The 20,535-nt window shown below is 45.9% G+C and overlaps 1 protein-coding gene across 1 annotated transcript in view; it reads right to left on the bottom strand.

Moving 5' to 3' along the window:
• Window positions 1–5,272: 5,272 nt before the first annotated feature.
• RC3H2 (ring finger and CCCH-type domains 2) overlaps window positions 5,273–20,535 on the bottom strand; it is a 29,458-nt gene continuing 14,195 nt past the window's right edge. The window contains exons 12-21 of the mRNA XM_039364219.1: window positions 18,954–19,381; window positions 17,032–17,205; window positions 16,105–16,260; window positions 13,983–14,196; window positions 12,839–12,923; window positions 12,522–12,603; window positions 11,062–11,196; window positions 10,175–10,282; window positions 8,896–9,044; window positions 5,273–6,967 (exon numbers count right to left, since the gene is read on the bottom strand). Of these exons, the coding sequence (XP_039220153.1) occupies window positions 6,772–6,967; window positions 8,896–9,044; window positions 10,175–10,282; window positions 11,062–11,196; window positions 12,522–12,603; window positions 12,839–12,923; window positions 13,983–14,196; window positions 16,105–16,260; window positions 17,032–17,205; window positions 18,954–19,381 (1,727 nt within the window). The 3' untranslated portion in view covers window positions 5,273–6,771. The remainder of the gene's footprint in view (window positions 6,968–8,895; window positions 9,045–10,174; window positions 10,283–11,061; window positions 11,197–12,521; window positions 12,604–12,838; window positions 12,924–13,982; window positions 14,197–16,104; window positions 16,261–17,031; window positions 17,206–18,953; window positions 19,382–20,535) is intronic.

Genomic DNA, 20,535 nt, shown 5'->3' with positions numbered 1-20,535 from the left:
AATTGTCCAGGCTGTCTCTGCCCTGCTGAGCCCGCCAAAAGTCCTATTCTGCAAACGGTGCTGCACCAGTTGAGTAGTCCTCGACTTATGACCGGTTGAGTAGTCCTCGACTTACGACCGGTTGGGGGGTCGCGGCATTAAAAAAGTTGAGAACCACTGAACTGTGAGATAGCAACCAACTTCTCTGGCAATGTGCAGCTTTCCTGTATTGCTAAACTACAACTCCCAGCAGCACCCGCTGCGTGCAAAGCATTCCAGAGGGGGCAGCACAACCACATCTGGAGGGCTGTTGAGTCTCCTTTTGCTAAGAGGAGGAGGAGGATGGTCATCCAGGGATCAGAAGCATGGGAAGCAACCTTCAAGCATCCCAAGAGGATTATAAGAATTGGGGGGGGAGGCAGAATTGGCCTCTGGGAATCCAGCTGTTGCACCGGGGGGGGGGAGGGGCTGGGGTGCCAAGAATGGAAGATGATCTTTGGGCGTATCTGCCTTGTCATTGGTGGCAAGCTAGAACATGTTGGCCAAGATGGAATGGATCCAGTTCTTGCCTAGCATGCAACAAATGGGGACCAACTTAAAAATTCAAGGGGATTTTACAAAATACTGGACTCAAACTCTACCAATTGTCTCTTATTCTCCGCTCAGCAGGTCAACAAACTCAATTTATTATTATTTTTTGCAACCATACACATTGCCTATCCATTGGTTCCTGAACTGTTCCTTCCATCAAAACCACCACAGGTTTATCGTACCATCCCATGTGGAGCTTTGAGATTCTTGATCTTTGGGAATCAGAAAAAAAATTGGGCTGATATACATTTTCTTACTTGTGTTTAGGCCCCCCTCCTCTCGATTTCTTTTGCCCTTTTTTTCAGTAGAGCAAAGCACCACATCAGGCAACATCTGGATTGATAACTGTAGCAAGCTGTAAATGAAAAATGGTTTGTTGAATTCAATGGCTAGATTCATCCCACATATTTAGTACAAGGTTGTTGGGCAAGAGAGTGATTAACACAAAACCATCTATGAATTCTGGTCAGCAACTTAACTGCCTTTACCCATGTTCCTAAACCTCTGGAGGGCCACGTAAAAACACATCTGCTTAACATTTCCCCGGCCCCATATTTAAAAATACATATTTTCCTGCCCCAACACAATAAGAAAAGAACAAAACAAGCTTAAGCAGATACGTCTTTTTTTATTTTACTGCATGCAAATACATTTCAAGTATTGCAAATTGATTCTATTAAGTCTCTCTTGAAACACTGGAGAAACAAACAAACAAACCACAATTAGCTAAAGCCTGTGACCAGCCTTAAAGCTAACAATCTCTACTTCAGTGCTACAGCAAACACACACGTATGTACTATTCAGGCTAAATCACAAAGCCGGTTCCCACTTTTTCCAACTTTCCCACCCAAAAATACAGACCGTACGGTCTAAACATCCCTGGTGTAAATCCTATTCCTCTAACACAAAAGGGAAAAAAAAATAACGATAATACAATTTGGAGATTTAAAACAGAACAAAATGGAATAGAATTCATTACCCCACCCCCATTTTGTTTTACAGATTTGTTCTTTAAAAATTATATTTTTAAATAGAAGCTGAGAATGCACCATTAAAAATGAGCATTAAATCCATCGTAGCGATGGAATCTGCTTTATTATACATGATGGGTGTACACCATCTTTTATCTCATTTACATTTTAATCGAACAATAGATTTGCAAAGAAAATGTCTAATACAGACGTAAGAATATTCACACTTGAGTTTTACAACCGGTTGTACAATTGACAAAAACAGGTCTCTTTTCCCAAACTTTCCAGATTAAGCAGGTTTATAAAATCTTAAATCAACAGAAGAAAAACAAAGCCTTTACCCCCCCCCCTTTCTTTTTAACTTTCAGGGAAAAGAATATATGCAGTATATAGTGTAAATGTGGAGAGTAGATACTGCATGCTAAATTACAATACTCTGGAGTGGCTGTACAGTTGCTGTGTGCAATAGAAAGAAAAGAACCACACGTGTTGTATCACAACTACAGTATAATGGATTTATCCACCCCCCAAAAAAGAGAAATGCATGCATTTCCTATGCCTTGGACTAACTGACCGAGAATTAATGAAGGGGAGGACTAAGATCTGTGCAAATCAGCTTTTTCCCTGTGTCTGACGCTTGCAGATGCAGCCAGGAGCTCTTTAATGTCAGACTTTTGTCAAGTACATAAAAAGTCCATTAAAGCTTTGCAACAGCATAGGTGCATGAATGTGTGTGGAAAAATCTTTCCTTTGTCATGTACCCTTTTGACATCTCCTTACTGTAGGAGGTGAACAAGATATTCTGGTCTATACAACCCCCAGCATATCTGACCAAAGCAAGTAGACATGTATTGGCTGTGAATGATGGATTTTGCAATCCAACACCTCTGGCAGGCAAGAATCCGTACTATGGTGCGCGGACCTTCCTTGTGTGAAAGAAATAATTGAAGATTGAAAGAGTTGGCGAATCAGTCATCACTCTACTCCAGGGGTCTTCAAACTTGGCCCTTTTGTGACTCGTGGACTTCAGCTCCCAGAATTCCTCAGCCAGGCACACGTGAGGAATTCTGGGAGCTGAAGTCCACAAGTCATTAAAGGGCCAAGTTTGAAGACCCCTGCTCTAGCCCTTTATCTCTTAAAGGTGCTTCAAAACAAACTTAACCCCTGGATAGCGCGTAGTTCACTTTTTTCCAAAGATGTGCATTCAGATTTAAACTCTGCAAAGAACAAAATAAATACTGGAAAACCATACCTGTCGACAAAAAAACAAAAACAGGTCTCAAAAAATGGTTAGCATCTTTCTTTTCTCATTGAGTCGGCGCTGCGGGTTAAGTTCTTCACAAATCCTATGATTATTTATTTAAGTCAACATTCCCAACAACTGGTGTGGATTTGTTTAAAAAAAAAAAAAAAAAGCTTATCCTCCATTCCTCTATTCTGGCTGCTGTTCTGCCTCTCTTTATGGATCCATACGCTTCTGAGCTGTCTTTCTGGGCAAAATAACATATTCAGCAAGGATGACATATCTGCGGGTTGCAGGGTGTGTTGAAGAAGCACAGCTACACCACTCCCTGCTGATGGAAAACCTGCGCAGGAGATGCCCTGTGGATAAGGGTCTACTGAAGACTAGCACCACACACGGTTTTGCCAAACTTCCCGTTCAAAGTTCTAATGCAAGGGTCTTCAAACTTGGCCTTTTTATGACTGGTGGACTTCAGCATCCAGACTGGTGGACTTCAGCATTTTATGACCGGTGGACTTCAGCATTCAGCATCCAGACCTCAGCCAGGCACGCGAAGTCCACAAGTCATAAAAGGACCAAGTTTGAAGACCCCTGCTCTAATGTTTTTGCAACAACGATGCTCCCCTTAAGTCTGGGCCAATACAAACAGTGGCCATTCTTCTATTCATGCTCAAACTCTGCTAACAGAAGGGCTGAATCAGAAGGAAGGCAAATAAATTGATTTCAACTATCTTCTGCTCCTACAGTACACATATATATGTTTGTGCAATGAACTTGCCTTTCCCCTTCATTTCTGAGTAGGAAGTAGCTTAGCGTGCCATCCTCCTGGCTTTTCTCATCTGCTCTAGTCCTGCAAACTCAAGGGCCTTAAAATAGACCTTGCTTCTCATCTGGCTGCCTCAGGACCACCGCTCTCCCTCCCCAAAAGAGAAAAAAACTGGAGATTCTAATCGTCGCGAAAAGCGCCCAACTTAAAATAAAAATAAAAATAAATTCACAGCAAGATGCCACAGCTGGGTTGCAAAAGCCGGTGAGGGAAAAAGGCCCCTTGCTCAGATTTTAATATTTTCTGTGATCTGCAATTCTCCCTCCATTGCTTTAATTTTTTAAACCAAGCTGCTCTAAGGCGGGTGAGTTCCTTGCTCGCTCGCTCCAAACTAAAATAAAACAAGCTTCTCTTAGATAGCTCAGATACAAGCCCAGCTGAATGGGAGCTTTCTGAGTTTAATGGCACCAGAGAAAGAACAGTATGCAAACAATTGTTTGCAAGCAGCCAAATCCTGAGAAAGAGACAGTTCCTTAAAAAGCAACCCACGAAAATCAAAACACGTAACCGCGAAAATACAGATAATCTGATCAGATAATGCACATTTGGACCCCTGATAACTGGTGCTATTCAGATAAGGATCTCTCCAGCCTCTATCGTCTTCTATTTTAATAAGAAAATAGCAATGCAGTTTTTTCTTTCGCTCCTTCTCATTTTGGAAAAACCATTTTTGCCTTCAAAAGCGTGGAAGACCTCATTGACTAAACATCCGCATAGGAATGAGATTGTTTTACGTATCTCTTTATCAGATTTTTAAAGTCCGAAGTCCAGAACAGCGCAAAGAAAAGTTTCTGGAAATAAATCCCTATATACAAGAATTGCTCGGCTAAATTGAGAATTTGGCCAGTGGGTGTTAACAGTCGCCAGGTAAAGTGAAGAGGTACGTAACACAAATCTTGACTTTCAGTTCCCTTTAACAGCCACGGTGGAAAGGAAAACTTTGGGAACTGGGTACGAAAATCCAAGGAAAGGAATTTGGCGGCTACAGAAATAGCCTTTTGCACCTCACTATTAAATTAGCAGGTTAAAAAAAAACGGTCACAACATTGCTGGAATTATCAAAATAAGTAGTCCTTGTATTTTTTTTTTTTAATCCGTATGTACAACATAATTTTTTCACGCGCCACGCAGGTCAGGTGAGATTTCGTTTTTTTCCAATGATCCAAGTTAGAACTGCAGCCCTTAGAGAAATGCCACAACGTTGCGAGTGTGAAAACTATTGTGGTGCCGCAGTACCAGCTTTATTCTGCCAATAAGACGATCATTTTTAAATGTTTTCTTTTGTCACCCATTTGATAGAAGGATGAACCCTTGTGTGTGTGTGTGTGTGTGTGTATATATATATATATATATATATATATATATATATATATATATATATATATATATATATATTTATACAAGTACTATAGATAGATAGATAGATAGATAGATAGATAGATAGACAGACAGATAGATAGATAGAGGTCTTTGGTTATTCAGGTTTTCTCCCGGTAAAATTGGAAGTGTCTTGCGACGTTTCAACGAAGTCCCATTCGTCATCTTCAGGCTGGTGTTTTCGGCTTCGTGCTTCTAGGAGCAATGTGTGATCGTTTCTCCTAGAAGCACGAAGCTGAAAACACCAGCCTGAAGATGACGAATGGGACTTCGTCGAAACGTCGCCAAGACATTTCCAATTTTACGCGGGAGAAAACCCGAATAACCAAAGACCTACATACAAGCACCCGCGAAAACCTCAGAAAACATACATATACATATGTATATGTATAGCAATATATATATAGTGAAAGGGCTGCTTGGCTAAAATATTCCAGTACTATTTCCAGAGTAAACAACTTCACAGAAGTTAATTAACAAACATTTTCTTAAAACAAAAACAGAAAAAGAAAGAAAAATGTAAAAATTATAAAAATTATAAAAAAAGAAGCTGCAGAGGAGGACGAATAAGGGAGAATGTTCTTGCCTGATAGCATGATGTCCCCTTGCTCCGCAGAAGTAGATTTTAAAGCGGGAAAAGAGCACAGCTAAGAGGTCACAGGGGAGAACGTTCCAATTTTAGACTTCTAAGATCTTCAAAAAATAAATAAAAATAAATCACATCTTAAAGAGGACTTCTTCCCCCCCACCCCCCTGTTCTGTACAAGCCCAGCTCAAGCTACATCATAAAGCGTTCAAGATGATCACCGGAGTTAAATCACTAACAAATCTAAATACTGGCATTCTCAGCAACACGAAGGCCAACTCAACATTGGGAGCATCTAAAGGACTGCTAATCTTCTGTGGTTTTGACAAAGAGGTGGGGGAATACCGTGTCAAGTCTTCGGTGCCCACACGAGTTTTAGGTGGCTCATTTTGGAGAGAATAATTGGGGAGGCCTTAAATGCCAAAAGGGGGAGCCTTCCAAGGGGCTGGGGGGTTGAGCGCTCTTCACCACGCCCGTACTGTCAACAAAAAGCAGCGATTCTGCTTTCCCCTTTAAGCAAGAAAGAACCAAGTACGTTAAGTGGGGAAACCCAGGCACTTGGGCTGGACGTGGCTGCCGATAATTTGTATACAGAAAAGTCACTGGATGCCCAGGAAGACCAAGCTGCCAAAGAGATAGGATGGGAAGAGGTGACCCACTGCTCTGTACAGAGGCACCGAGTTGCCAAGCTAAATGACCTGAAGAAAGAGTCTTGCGTGGGGGTCATCCTCATGCCCTTTCTTTTCTCGCCCACGCTTGTCCACGCAAAGCTCCAGCGTGGAAGAAACAAAGTGCAAATTCTCGAAACAAGCCAAACAACTGAATTGGACTGAAATGACTGGCTTTAGTTTTGGATGCTTCCCTACAAAAGGTGAGAGTTAACAGGAATGACTCAGGGGGGCGTCTACGGCCTCGCCGAAAGGCCCCTTCAAAGGGAAAACACATCCAGATCCCACACGGTTGGGGTGTGAAAAGTGAACGTCTGAATCCCTAGCAAAGGGGCCGTCACTTATCCCGAAAGCTAAGACACAAGAAGAGTCCGATGTATTTAAAAAGTCCACGGGAAACAAATGACCCTGGTAGGATTTTCTTTCAAAAAAAAAAAAAAATAAGAGAGAGAGAGAGAGAGAGAGAGAGAGAGGGAGAGAAACCAAAACCACTTCTTAGCATGACCACAAGCCTGAAAGCCAAGTGCCTATCACGTGTTCACCATTTTGCCGTTTGCAATCGGCCTTAAAAAGTCATTTGGCCCGTCCACGAGGCCATGGGCTGTTTTCAGAAGAAGGCTGCCCATGCTGGCGGACGTCATGAGGGGCAGAGAGATCCTGCTGCCTGCCGTCTCCGTGGGTGGGCTGAAACAGGACGCCGCTGGCAAGACCCCCGTCTGCTTCTCCCTGATGGGTGGGTGGGTGGGGAAGACAAAAGAAAACCTGGTCACGCTGGAGGCACAGAAGCTTCTTGACCTGCGCTTTGTGAAGAGGAAAGAAAAGTTATCTTGGAGAGGTCTTCTACTGGCGGACGTGGGCAGATGATGAGAATTCTACAACTACTAGATGAAGAGTTTTTAGATGTTCAGCCATGATCCTGATTAAGATGTATGAAAATATAAGATATAGATGGATAGATGGATGGATGGATGGATGGATAGATAGATAGATAGATAGATAGATAGATAGATAGATAGATAAGATAGACAAGATAGAGATAGGTAAAATAGATTAGATAGATAAGATACAGATATATAAGATAGACAGATAGATTAGATAGATAAGATAGAGATTAGATAAGTTAGATAAGATAAATAGATTAGATAGATAAGATAGACAGAGATAGGTAAGATAGATTAGATAAAATAGATTAGATAGATAAGAGATAGATTGGATAAAGATATAGATAGATAAGAGATAGATTAGATAGATAAATATATAGATATATAAGAGATTAGATAGATAAGATATAGATATACAGTATAAGATAGACAGATATATAAGATAGATTAGATAAGATAGATAAGAGATAGATTAGATAGATAAGATAGAGATAGATATATAAGATTAGATAAGATAGATTAGGTAGATAAGACAGATAGATAGATAAGCTAGACAGAGATAGGTAAAATAGATTAGATAGATAAGATAGAGATAGATTAGATAGATAGATAAAATAGATTAGACAGATAAGATACAGATATATAAGATAGATATATGAGAGATTAGATAGATATGTGAGAGATTAGATAGATTAGATAGGTAAGATATAGACAGATATATATGAGATTAGATAGATAGATAGATAGATAGATAGATAGATAGATAGATAGATAGATAGATAGATAGATAACCTTTATTGTCATTTTTTTTACTGTGGGCATAATGGCACACGTTAAAAATGAAATTTTTGCTTGCTCTCAAAGTGTACACATACATAACACAAATTTAAACATACTATATACAACGTATGTATAGACCTACACCCTTACATATAAGTAAGATATAAATATTAACCACTGACCATCCTGAATACATAACAGAAGGAGGAAGCTTTAGAGCAGAGATCCCCAACCTTTTGGGCACCAGGAACCGGTTCCCTGGAGTGAGGTTTTTCCACAGACTGGAGGGTGTGTGGTTTTATGTGCTGCCTGCATCCCGCGGATGGGGCCTTGCTTGTTTGTGCGGCCCGGGGGTTGGGGACCCTTGCTTTAGAGTTCACAAGGTTAATACCGTATGGAACCAAACTGTGGCTGAATCTGGATGTTCTGCTCCGGATACCTTCGGGTCAAATGTCTATGGAGATTCTCAACCATCCAGGTCATGACTGTTCCAAAGGTGAAAAAAACTCTCTCGGTTTTTTTCCCTCTGGAAAACGTTTTGCTTCCCATCCAAGAAGCTTCTTCATTCTGAACTGAAGAAGCTTCTTGGATGAGAAGGGAAATGTTTTCAAGGGAAAAGAACTAAGGAAGTCCAGTTCTTTGGGATGGGACACGGGTCAGCGCTGATCTCTCACCGTTGTTTGAGGCCTACAGCCACCAAGAGAGCGATGGAAAGAAGGGCAGCAAAAATCAGATATGAGAAGCTCCACCCACAGCAAGGAAGAGCTGAAGAAGCCTCTTGGATGAGAAGGGAAATGTCTTCAAAGACGAAATAGGAACTCCAGCTGCCTCGTGAAAAAGCACTTTTGGGACCTGGGTGATTGTGAATCTCCACAGCCACAGCAAGGCAAGCACCACGGGTGGGAAGAGTGTGGATGAACGCTTCTGTGCCGGGGAACTTTGCCCTGAGGTCCGGAGCGAGACTGGACTTTTCCGTTCCTGCCCCACACTCACAAATGAGCAAGCTCTTCGTGCAGGACAGGCCGCTTCGCCTGCCTGGCGTCCACCTGGGACTGCTCCGCAAGGTGACCGTTCTCCAGAGCTGACCCGTTGAAGAGGTTAGCGCTCTGACCGCTGATGCCGAGCTGCAGGCCCAGCATCTCCTGGAAGAGGAAAGGAAAGGACAATGGTTTGTAGGATGATTGTTTTTAATCAGGACGGTTTTGATAGTGTTGCTTTATTATGTAGGGCTTCCTGCCTGAGCAGGGGGTTGGACTAGAAGACCCCCAAGGTCCCTTCCAACTCTTCTCTCGTCTTTTCTTCTCTGTTCCATTCCATTCCGTTCCGTTCCATTCTATATTCTACTCTTATATTCTCCATTTTCTATTCTATTATTCTATTCTATTCTATTCTATTCTATTCTATTCTATTCTATTCTATTCTATTCTATTCTATTCTATTCTATATTCTACTCTACTCTTATATTCTCCATTTTCTATTCTATTCTATTCTATTCTATATTTCATTCCATATTCTATTCTATTCTATTCCATTCCATTCCATTCCTCTATTCTATTCTATTCTATTCTATTCTATTCTATTCTATTCTATTCTATTCTATTCTATTCTATTCCATTCCAATCTATTCCATTTTCTATTCTATTCCATTCTTATTCTATTCCATTCCATTCCATTCTATTCTATCTATTCCATTCTTATTATTCTATTCTATTCTATTCCATTCCATTTTCTATTCCGTATTCTATTCTGTATTCTATTATGTATTCTATTCTATTCTATTCTATTCTATTCTATTCTATTCCATTCCATTCCATTTTCTATTCTATTCTATTCCATTCCAATCTATTCCATTTTCTATTCTATTCCATTCCATTCTTATTCTATTCCATTCCATTCTATTCCATTCCATTTTCTATTCTATTCTATTCTATTCTATTCTATTCTATTCTATTCCATTCTTATTATTCTATTCTATTCTATTCTATTCTATTCTATTCTATTCTATTCTATTCCCTTCCCTTCCCTTCCCTTCCCTTCCCTTCTATTCTTTGACACTTATAAGCTGCTGAGAGTCACTTCCTGTGAGATAAGTGGCTACATACATTTGATAAATAAACAGTTACAATGGGCATCTCCATCTGAGCAAAGCCTTGCACGTAACTGTGGTCCTTGACACAGTGTGCTACCTGGACCGGAAGAAGTGGTACCACTCTGAAGTTCTGGGGAGAGGAGACAAATAATAGCCCACGTGTGGGTAGAATCAAGAACGTACTTTCATTTGCTCTACCGGCCCCTCGGCCTCATCAGTGTCCAGCGATGAAAGTTCCAGTTCAATGTCTCGGTTGGCCTTGGTGCCCGTGCTGTCCTCGGGGGAGTCGGCCTGGGGGAAGGAGCAGGAAAGGAACATAAAACAGAGGTTGGAAAGAAGCACGCCTAGGATAGGGTAGGGTAGAATAGAATAGAATAGAATAGGAAATAGAATAGAGTAGAGAATGAATAGAATAGAATAGAATAGAAGAGAAGAGAACAGAACAGAATAGGAATTAGAATAGAATAGAATTAGAATAGGAATTAGAATAGGAATAGAATAGAATAGAATAGAATAGGAATTAGAATAGAATAGAATAGGAATTAGAATAGAATAGGAATTAGAATAGGAATTAGAATAGAATAGAATAGAATAGGAATTAGAATAGAATAGAGTAGGAATTAGAATAGGAATTAGAATAGGAATTAGAATAGAATAGAATAGAATAGGAATTAGAATAGAATAGAGTAGGAATTAGAACAGAATAGGAATTAGAATAGGAATTAGAATAGAATAGAATAGGAATTAGAATAGGAATTAGAAGAGGAATAGAATAGAACAGAAAAGAAATAGAACAGAATAGAATAACAAAGTTGGAAGGGACCTTGTAGGTCATCTAGTCCAACCCCCCTCAAAGCAAGGAGACCCTCCACCATTTCTGACAGATGGCGGTCCAGTCTCTCCTTGGACGCCTCCAGTGATGAAGCTCCCACAACGTCTGAAGGCAACTCCAGTTCCATCGGTTGATGGTTCTCACTGTCGGAAAATCACTCCTTATTTCTAGGTTGAACCTCTCCTTGATCTTCGTGCAGCGGACATGGGGGGGGGGGAGAGAAGAAGAGCCTGCTTACCTGGCCGTTCCTCAGCTCCGTTTCCTTGCTCAAGAGCTTCAAGGTGAGGGCGCTGCCTTCGCTCAGGGCGTCCCACTTCTGCTGCGTGGCCAGGGCGTTGGCCTCTCTCTGGAGCAGCACCGAGTTACTCTTGGCCTGGTGGGAAAGCAGAGCAGGGTCCCCAAACGGTCAGGGGAGATGGCTGCACTCTTCCTCCCCCCCCCATTACTCCTCCTTCTTTTATCCATCCTTCTTTCCTTTCTCCATTCCACCCTCTCCTCCTTCTCCTCCATCCCTTCTTCCTTTCTCCATTCCGCTTTTTTTCCTTCTTCCTTCCTCCTCCTCCCTTTTTTCTCCGTTCCTCCTCTTTATCCCTCCTTCCTTCTCCATTCCTTCTTCATCCCTCCTTCTTCCGTCCTCCCTCTCCACTCCTCCTCCTTCATCCCTTCTTCCTTCCTTTTTTTCTATCCCTCCTCCTCCATCCTTCCTTCCTTTGTCCATTTCTTCTTCTCCATCCCTTCTTCCTTCCTTTTTTTCTATCCCTCCTCCTCCATCCTTCCTTCCTTTGGCCATTTCTCCTTCTCCATCCCTTCTTCCTTCCTTTTTTTCTATCCCTCCTCCTCCATCCTTCCTTCCTTTGGCCATTTCTCCTTCTCCATCCCTTCTTCCTTCCTTTTTTTCTATCCCTCCTCCTCCATCCTTCCTTCCTTTGTCCATTTCTCCTTCTCCATCCCTTCTTCCTTCCTTTTTTTCTATCCCTCCTCCTCCATCCTTCCTTCCTTTGGCCATTTCTCCTTCTCCATCCCTTCTTCCTTCCTTTTTTTCTATCCCTCCTCCTCCATCCTTCCTTCCTTTGTCCATTTCTCCTTCTCCATCCCTTCTTCCTTCCTTTTTTTCTATCCCTCCTCCTCCATCCTTCCTTCCTTTGGCCATTTCTCCTTCTCCATCCCTTCTTCCTTCCTTTTTTTCTATCTCTCCTCCTCCATCCTTCCTTCCTTTGTCCATTTCTTCTTCTCCATCCCTTCTTCCTTCCTTTTTTTCTATCTCTCCTCCTCCATCCTTCCTTCCTTTGTCCATTTCTTCTCCATCCCTTCTTCCTTCCTTTTTTCTATCCCTCCTCCTCCATCCTTCCTTCCTTTGTCCATTTCTTCTTCTCCATCCCTTCTTCCTTCCTTTTTTTCTATCTCTCCTCCTCCATCCTTCCTTCCTTTGTCCATTTCTTCTTCTCCATCCCTTCTTCCTTCCTTTTTTTCTATCCCTCCTCCTCCATCCTTCCTTCCTTTGGCCATTTCTCCTTCTCCTTCTCCATCCCTTCTTCCTTCCTCCTCCTCCTTCCCCCCATCCTTTCTTCCTTCCTCCTCCTCCTTCCCCCATCCCTTCTTCCTTCCTCCTCCTCCTCCCCCCCCCTCCCCCCCAAGAGCCACAGGCCGCTTGCTGAAATAGCTCCCTTCCAGATATCCAGCCTTTGGGAGAGCTGTTACCTGCTGCAATTCGGTGCTCAGGAGATCTCCGGTGCTGGAGGGCTTTGGGGGAGCCGGTTCTCCGGGAGACACGAACTGGTCCCTTGAAAGAGAGACGGAAAAGTCAGGGCTGAGCCTGCCCCCCAAAAAAAAAAGGCCCCGTGTGGGAGAAGCAGCAGAGATAAAACTCTGCTCCCGCCACCCCGGAGGCCGTCGTGCAAAGGCGGGGGCCGTTCTGGGGGTTCCCGGGCTCTCCCCCCCCCCAGGGGCGAGGAAGGGGCCGGGGAGACCGGAGCACAGCCCTGGCCGGGTCTGTGGGGGAAGCCGCTTCTGCCCACCGTTCTAGGAAAGGGGCCGAGGAAATGGACTCGGGCGCGTAGCAGCTCCACCTCAAGTCCACGGAGCTGATGCTGGGGATGTAATCTGTTTTAAGAGGCAAGGATGGGGCTCAGCTCAGCGGGGTCTTGCCCTGCTCCTCTCCCCCGCCTCCTTCTCCTCCCTCTCCCTCCCTCCCTCCTTCCTCTTTCTCCATTCCTCCCTCTCCTCCTTCCCTTCTTTCTCCCTTTCTCCATCCCTCCTCCTTCCTTTTTTCTCCATTCCTCCACCTTCTTTTATCCATCCTTCTTCCTTTTCTCCATTCCTCCCTCTTCTCCTCCTCCATCCCGTCTTTCTTCCTTTCTCCATTCCTTTTTCCTTCTTCCTTTTTTTCTCCATTCCTCCTCTTTTTATCCCTCCTTCCTTTCTCCATCCCTTCTTCACCCCTCCTTCTTCCGTCCTCCCTCTCCACTCCTCCTTCTCTATCCCTTCTTCTTCCTTTGTCCATTCCTCCTTCTCTATCCCTTCTTCCTTCCTTCCTGCTCCTCCTCCCTTTTTCCTCCATTCCTCCTCTATCTCTCCTTCCTTCCTTTCTCCATTCCTTTTTCCTTCCTCCTCCTTCCTTTTTTCTCCATTCCTCCTCCTTTTATCCCTCCTTCCTTTCTCCATCCCTTCTTCATCCCTCCTTCCGTCCTCCCTCTCCACCTCCTCCTTCTCTATCCCTCCTTCTTCCTTCGTCCATTCCTCTATCCCTTCTTCCTTCCTCCTCCTCCCTTTTTCCCTATTCCTCCTCCTCTTCCTCCATGCCTTCTTCCTTCCTTTCTCCATTCCTTTTTTCTCCATTCCTCTGCCTCCTTTTATCCCTCCTTCCTTCCTCTATTCCTTCTTCATCCCTCCTTCTTGTCCTCCCTCTCCACTCCTCCTCCTTCATCCCTTCTTCCTTTTTTTTCTATTCCTCCTCCTCCATCCTTCCTTTGTCCATTCCTCCTTCTCCATCCCTTCTTCCTTCCTCTTCCTCCTTCCTTTTTTCTCCATTCCTCCTTCATCCTTCCTTCTTCCGTCCTCCCTCTCCATTCCTCCTCCTCCTTCTCCTCCATCCCTCCTTCTTTCCTTTTCTTTCTATTCCTCCTCCTCCTCCTCCCCCCCCCTTGAAGGAGCTGCCCGCACCTGACATGCTGATGGGCTTGGTAGTGCTTCCTTGGGAAGCAGTCGCCTGGACAGGGTCCGTGGTGTGGTAGCCTGTCCGTGATGACCTGGAGATGGCGCCCCACTTGGAAATGATCGGCCCGTCGCTGAAAGGGATGATGGGGTCCTCCTCCTTCGCCTTCCTCTGGGTTTCAAAGAGGTGGGCCGGCCTCTTGGGGTCTCCGCTGTCCAGATCCTGCGGGGAAAGGAAGGGAGGCTGAGAGGGGCATGGAAACACCAGCTCCGAAGGACCCTTCCAGGTTCCCAAAAGTCATCTGAGGTTCCCCCCCCCCCAGGACATCCCAAAGGAGCTTTTTCAAAAGGCAACTGGACTTTGTTCTTTCCTCCAAGGTGTTTCAATTTCTCCTCCAAGAAGCTTCTTCAGTTGCAGAGGTGAAGTGAGGAAGTGTCAGGTCTGCCACAAAGGGGGAGAACAAATGGGCAATAAATCTGTATTACTTTGCTGGAAAACAGGGAGGGTGTGTGTGTGTGTCATAGTTCAGACTAATGAAACACTTCAAAGAACTTCCAGGCATTGTTTATCCTAAAAAGCCTTTATTCGGGCAACCAAGTGTGGGCGCAGCGTGGATGGAGGCCAAGATCTGAATTCCCTTCCCCTGCACATAACATTCCAGCCTATTCCCCTCCTCTATTTTGCAGTGATCTTCCCTTCTGTAGCCCCTGTATTCCTTATCTCAATTACTCCCTACACACATTCTTTCTCCTCCCCTCCCAGCATCATCTAAGTCAGGGGTGTCAAACTCCATTTCACTGAAAGTCGCATCAGCACTGCGGTTGCGCTTGGGGGGTGGGTGGGTGGGTGTGGCCTACTGGGTGGGCATGGCCAGCCCTACATCGTTCGTGTCAAGGGGGCCTATGGGGGTCTGGGCAGGAGTGGGACAGATCTGAGGGTCTCTGGCAGAAGGGGGTGGGACCGGGGCAAGCGCCAAGGCATGGTCCACTGGGGCAAGTGCCAAGATGGCCACCACAAAATTGTACATTGGCTCCTGGCCGGCCTGGGCCAGGGCCCAGGCAGCGGGGGCCGTTCCCTCACTGTTTCCAGATGGCTTCGCGGGCCACATGAAACCACTTCGCGGGCGGCATCCGGCCCCCGGGCCTTGTGTTTGACAGGTCTGCTCTATAGGAATCTCTCAAATGGCCAGCTCTACATCGTTCGCGTCAAGGGTGCCTGTGGGGGCCTGGGCAGGAGTGGGACAGATCTGAGGGTCTCTGGCAGAAGGGGGTGGGCCTGGGGCAAGTGCCAAGGCATGGTGCATTTCTCCATTCCTCACAAAGGGTGACACCTCCCCAGCATGCACCAGGGTGTGGGGCCGACACGGCAGGGGCCAGTTCCTCACTGTTTCCGGACGGCCTTGTGGAGCTAAGACTGAATGCCTTTCAGCATAGATGGCCACCACAAAATTGTACATTGGCTCCCGGCCAGGGCCAAGGCAGCGGGGGCCGTTCCCTCACTGTTTCCAGGATGGCTTCGCGGGCCACATGAAACCACTTGGCGGGCCGCATTCGGTCCCCGGGCCTTGTGTTTGACATCTCCGATCTAAGTTAACTCTAAAAATACCGGACAGTTCTACATATGTTGTCAAAGCAAGAACATCCCACGTTAGCAGCATTGACAGGGGGAAGTGACAGCTTAAGGAAAACCAGAGGAGATCTGAGCCATCCATCCAAGCGGTGCACCCTGGAAAAAGCACGTGAGCTACTCTGAACATCTCAGCGTTCTCAAAACACCTAAGCGGACTTTGATTGGCTGCAGAGGGACTGGCCGTGGGGGGGGGGGAGAGGCTGGGATGTGGGGGAGGGGGGAGGAAAGACCCTCTTTTGAGGGTGGGAAATTCAGCTTTACTGCAGCCAGACACCTTTTAGTAAAAGAACCGTTCACTTCAACCCCGTGGAGTCAAGGGTCTTCCTTCCCTAAGGGAGCAGACTGACAGGAAGCATCTTGGATAAGAAGTGAAACATCTTCAAGGAAAAAAACAAAGCAAGTCCAGTTGCCTTTTGAAAAAACACCTTCAGGAACATCCATGACCTGCCTGACCCAGGACCTCCACAGACACACACACACCCCCCCAGGATGCGGCCTTACTAGGAGGACCGTGCTGGATTTAGCCAGGACGTCCTTCGGCTCGGCCTCCACCGCGCTGATGCAGGAGCTGAGGGTGCTGCAGGACCAGGGCGAGTACTGGCACGGCTGGCCGTCTTCGTACCTGGGGTCGCTCGAGCCGCTGGCGTTCTTGCTGAACTGCAAGAAGCAGGAGGGGGAGTGTGGGGGGGGGGGAAAACACACCTGACCACCTTGCAGAGACCATCCAGGTCAGCCTGGGTGGTCAGCAACAGGGTAGCGATGGACAGAGTGAAAGAGGAAAAGAAAGCGATCTGATTGCACAGCACAGAAACCATCAGGTGGAAGAGAAGAACGGAGGGGGGGAGGGAGGGAAGAATAAATATATTCAGGGAATTTAGGTCCTTTCCCCAGACTAAATATTGCCTCCTCACAGGACGCAAAAAAGGGAAGGGCAAATATCCTCTCCTCAAACTCCACATTCCTGGTCTAAAAAGCAGCAAAGAAGAGTTAAGAGTCAACAGGAAGAGCACTTTTGTAAAGGAAGGAAGGAAGGAAGGAAGGAAGGAAGGAAGGAAGGAAGGGACAGGAGGGAGGGAGGGGAGGAAGGAAGGAAGGAAAAACGGAAAGAAAGGAACGAAAGAAAAGAAAGAAAGGAAAGAAAGAAGAGAAAGAAAGGAAGGAAAGAAGGGAAAGAAGGACAGAAAGAGAAGGAAGGAAGGACGGAAAGAAGGAAGGAAGAAGAGAAAGAAAGAAAGAAAGAAAGAAAGAAAGAAAGAAAGAAAGAAAGAAAGGAAGGAAGGAAGGAAGGGAAAGAAAGGACAGAAAGAAAAAGAAGGAAGGAAGGAAGGAAGGAAGGAAAGAAGGAAGAAAGCAGGACATGCAAACGGTCAGGCACAAGGGTCCTTCTTCTCCCTCCCTCCCTCCCAGAGGGGTCTTCTGGGACCTTACTTCACAACTGAAGTCCACGCTGAAGAAAGGGGAAGGGGAGGATGGAGACGGTGCAGCTGCAGGGAGAGAGGACGTCGTCACCAGGGGCACTTTCGGGATGTGGCAAGGCGCCCACTGTTCCGGTTTCTTTCGGAGAGGGTCCTCGTAGGCAGGCTTCAGATGTCCACAAGGTTCCTACAAGGAAGATCCAGTGGGGCGTGTATGAAGGCCAAGCGACACTCAGCAAACGTGCTACGAGTGGGCACTGAGCTTACTGATCGATTTAGGAAATCTATTTACCGCCCATCTCGTACCCAACGACTCAAGCGTTCCCGTATTCTTGGAACGGTCCTTGTCTAATGACGGCAACCAGGGTGACCGGAACTGGTGTCGCTGAGCAGTGCAGGCATCGTGACGTTTCGCCTGGGGACGCCTTCACTTGGCAGTGGGAATTCTAAGGTCGTTAAACAAGGACCGCTCGGCTGGGAGCCAAAACATCCACCCAACTCCAAGCAGGAGGACAAAAGCAGGGATAACGCTTGAGCCAAAGGAACCAGGTGACCAGAAAAAAAAAAGAGAACAAAGCAAAACTCTTCCAAACCCTGATTATTTGAGCTTCCCTCAGCCCAGTTCATGGGGCCACCCGTGGCGTGATTTACTACTCGTACACGTAAGTCAACAGCAAAAACCTACCATCCCTTCTCAGAAAGGACAATAGGAAGACTAGCTGTCAACTCTGCCTGAATTGAAGCCATTTGGCTTGGTTTCTGCTGCCACCAGAATGGCAGGGTGTGTGTGTGTGTGTGTGTGTAATTTTTCTGCTAGCTTAAACGATTCTCTGTTCCGTGGGAACCAAGGTCAGTTCTGTTTATTAAACTGGGAGGCTGAGCTTTCTGTCACAAAGCCCGCCAAGCTAATCTATTGGGAAACATAATTGATTGCGTGCCATAGTAATAGGCTGGGAAATTTAACTTTCTGAGAAAACTTTAGTTTCAGTTTCACTTTTGACTGTCCGTGCCAATACTTTATAACTAATAAACATGTTCCTAGAGCAGGGATAGGCAACCTTGGCCCCTTCATGACCCGTGCACTTCAACTCCCAGAATTCCTGAGCCAGCATGGGGGAAACTTTGGCCCCCTCATGACTCGTGGACTTCAATTCCCAGAATTCCTGAGCCAGCACGGCTCAGCTTGGAAAAGTTGGAGTCCACCAGTCAAAAAAGAGCCAAGGTTTCCTATCTCTGGCCTAGGCCTAGGCCGCTTTATGACTTGTGGACTTCAACGCCCAGAATTCCTGAGCCAGCACGGCTCAGCTTGGAAACCTCTCCCTTTCCCCTCAGCATGGCTGGCTCAGGAATTCTGGGCGTTGAAGTCCATGAGTCTTAAAAGAGCCAAGGTTGCCTACCCTTGTCCTAGAGGAAAAACTCAAGCCTAAAAGTTCTGCTTTAGTTGGTCTCACCTATTCAGAACCATGACATTAGCATCAGCGCTGTCATCTAAGGCAGGGATCTGCAAAGTGGGCAACTTTACGACTTGTGGATTCCAACTCCCAGAATTCCTGAGCCTGGCATGCTGGCTGAAGAATTCTGGGAGCTGAAGTCCACAAGTCCAAAAAGGGCCAAGTTGTAAGACCCCTGCTCTTAAGCTTGGCAATTTGAAGACTTGTGGACTTCAGCTCCCAGAATGCCTCAGGCAGCATGAGGCTGGCTAAGGAATTCTGAGAGTTGGTCCACCAGTTGCCAAGGCTGGAGACCCCCCTGCTCTAAGCCCTCAGAAATCGAAAGTCGCGTTATTACCTACTTGTGTGGCCCAGTTTGGAGACCTCTGATTTAAGGAAAGAAAACGGACAGCAGAGCAAAACTCAGAATCTCTCGGAAAAGCAGGGAAGAGGGATTCTTTCACCAATCAAGACAGTCTCCCTGGCTAAATTCTGGAGCACCTACCCTTGCCCAAGGCACAGTCCTCTGCTCCACTGGCACCTGGCAGGGCACCGAACAGTAGCTGTCCAAAGAGCCATATCTTTCCCGCACCAAATTGTGATAGACGGAGGGGTGGGTGACTTCCATGGGAGGTAAGGAGTTGCTCCGGATGATATCGTCCCTCTGGTACATCGGTGGTCGCCAAATACGCCGGCTGTCATAAACCGGGGCGTACATCCCGGAAGGAACCGGTGGCACCGGCCCGTAGGGCTGCGGTTGTGCCTGTTGGTAAGCGGCGGTAAGTCTGTCCCGAGAAGGAAACGTGCCGTAAGGTTCATTGTACTGTAGAGAGGCCGGCGGGAGAGAGGATTCGGAGATGCTGCTGGATCTCACAAAGCGAGGGAGGCAGGGGGGCACCCCTGTAGGGACCGCCGCAGGGCCTGGATAATATCCTACAGAAGGAAAAGCATAGTTGAACTCTGCCTTCTCGCACTTACACAGGGGACTGGAGGCTAAAGCATATAAGGAATGGCTGCTGGAATTGGGTATGTCTAGTTTAACGAAGAGAAGGACGAGGGGGGACATGATAGCAGTCTTCCAATTTCTCAGGGGCTGCCCCAAAGAAGAGGGAGTCAAGCTATTCTCCAAAGCGCCTGAAGGCAGGACAAGAAGCAATGGATGGAAACTCATCCAGGAGAGAAGCAACCTGGAACTAAGGAGAAACTTCCTGACAGAACAATTAACCAGTGGAACCACCTGCCTCCAGAAGCGGTGAATGCTCCAACACTGGAAGTTTTTAAGAAGAGACTGGACTGCCATTTGTCTGAAATGGTATAGGGTTTCCTGCCTGATCAGGGGGTTGGACTAGATGACCTCCAAGGTCCCTTCCAACTTTATTATTATTATTACATGCAGAAGGAAAAAAGTTTGAAACACCCCAGCGAGAACACCTCTCAAAATCAGGACCAGGGACGCCAGGCAGACCCCACTGGGTAGAAAATCTATCTAAAATATCGTACACTCGGAATAATATACATGCACGTGGTAATGCAGCAGTATCCAACACACAGCAGTTACAGCAAGGAAACAAAAAGAGAGCGCACACATCTGCGGAGCCTTTATATGAAGCTCTTAAAGAGACACAGACCCTGCTGGCTCTTCAAGAGACAAAGAACCTGCTGAGTCATTCCCATCATTAAATCTTACATTACATCAGCTGGTTAGCTTTTCAATCAGTACCTTGACAACCAGCCAGGATCAGACTTACAAGCACAAGGGAGCCCAAAATTTCCATTACTAAGTCAGATCATTGTTCAGTGAATTTTGCCCCATTTTACAGCCTTTCTTGCAACAGTTAAGCGAATCGCTGGAGTGTTGAGGTTGGTAACCCAGTCGTGAAGTGAATCTGCGTTCCGCAATGACTTGGCTCATCAGAAAGTCACAAAAGGGGGATCACGTGACCCCTTGGGACACTGCGACCGTCCTAAATATGAGTCAGTTACCAAGCGGCCCAATATTGTTCACGTGAAGCCACAACAGTTGTTAAGTGGGGAAAAATGGCCACAAGTCACTTTTTTCAGTGCCGTTGCAATTTTAACAGTCGCTA

This window comes from Crotalus tigris, unplaced genomic scaffold (assembly GCF_016545835.1).
Source record: "Crotalus tigris isolate CLP2741 ecotype Arizona unplaced genomic scaffold, ASM1654583v1 scf7180000019692.1526454, whole genome shotgun sequence".
In the NCBI taxonomy this organism is placed as follows: domain Eukaryota; kingdom Metazoa; phylum Chordata; class Lepidosauria; order Squamata; family Viperidae; genus Crotalus; species Crotalus tigris.
Note: the sequence above shows the minus strand (reverse complement) of the source record. Positions and strands in the feature narration are given on the sequence as shown.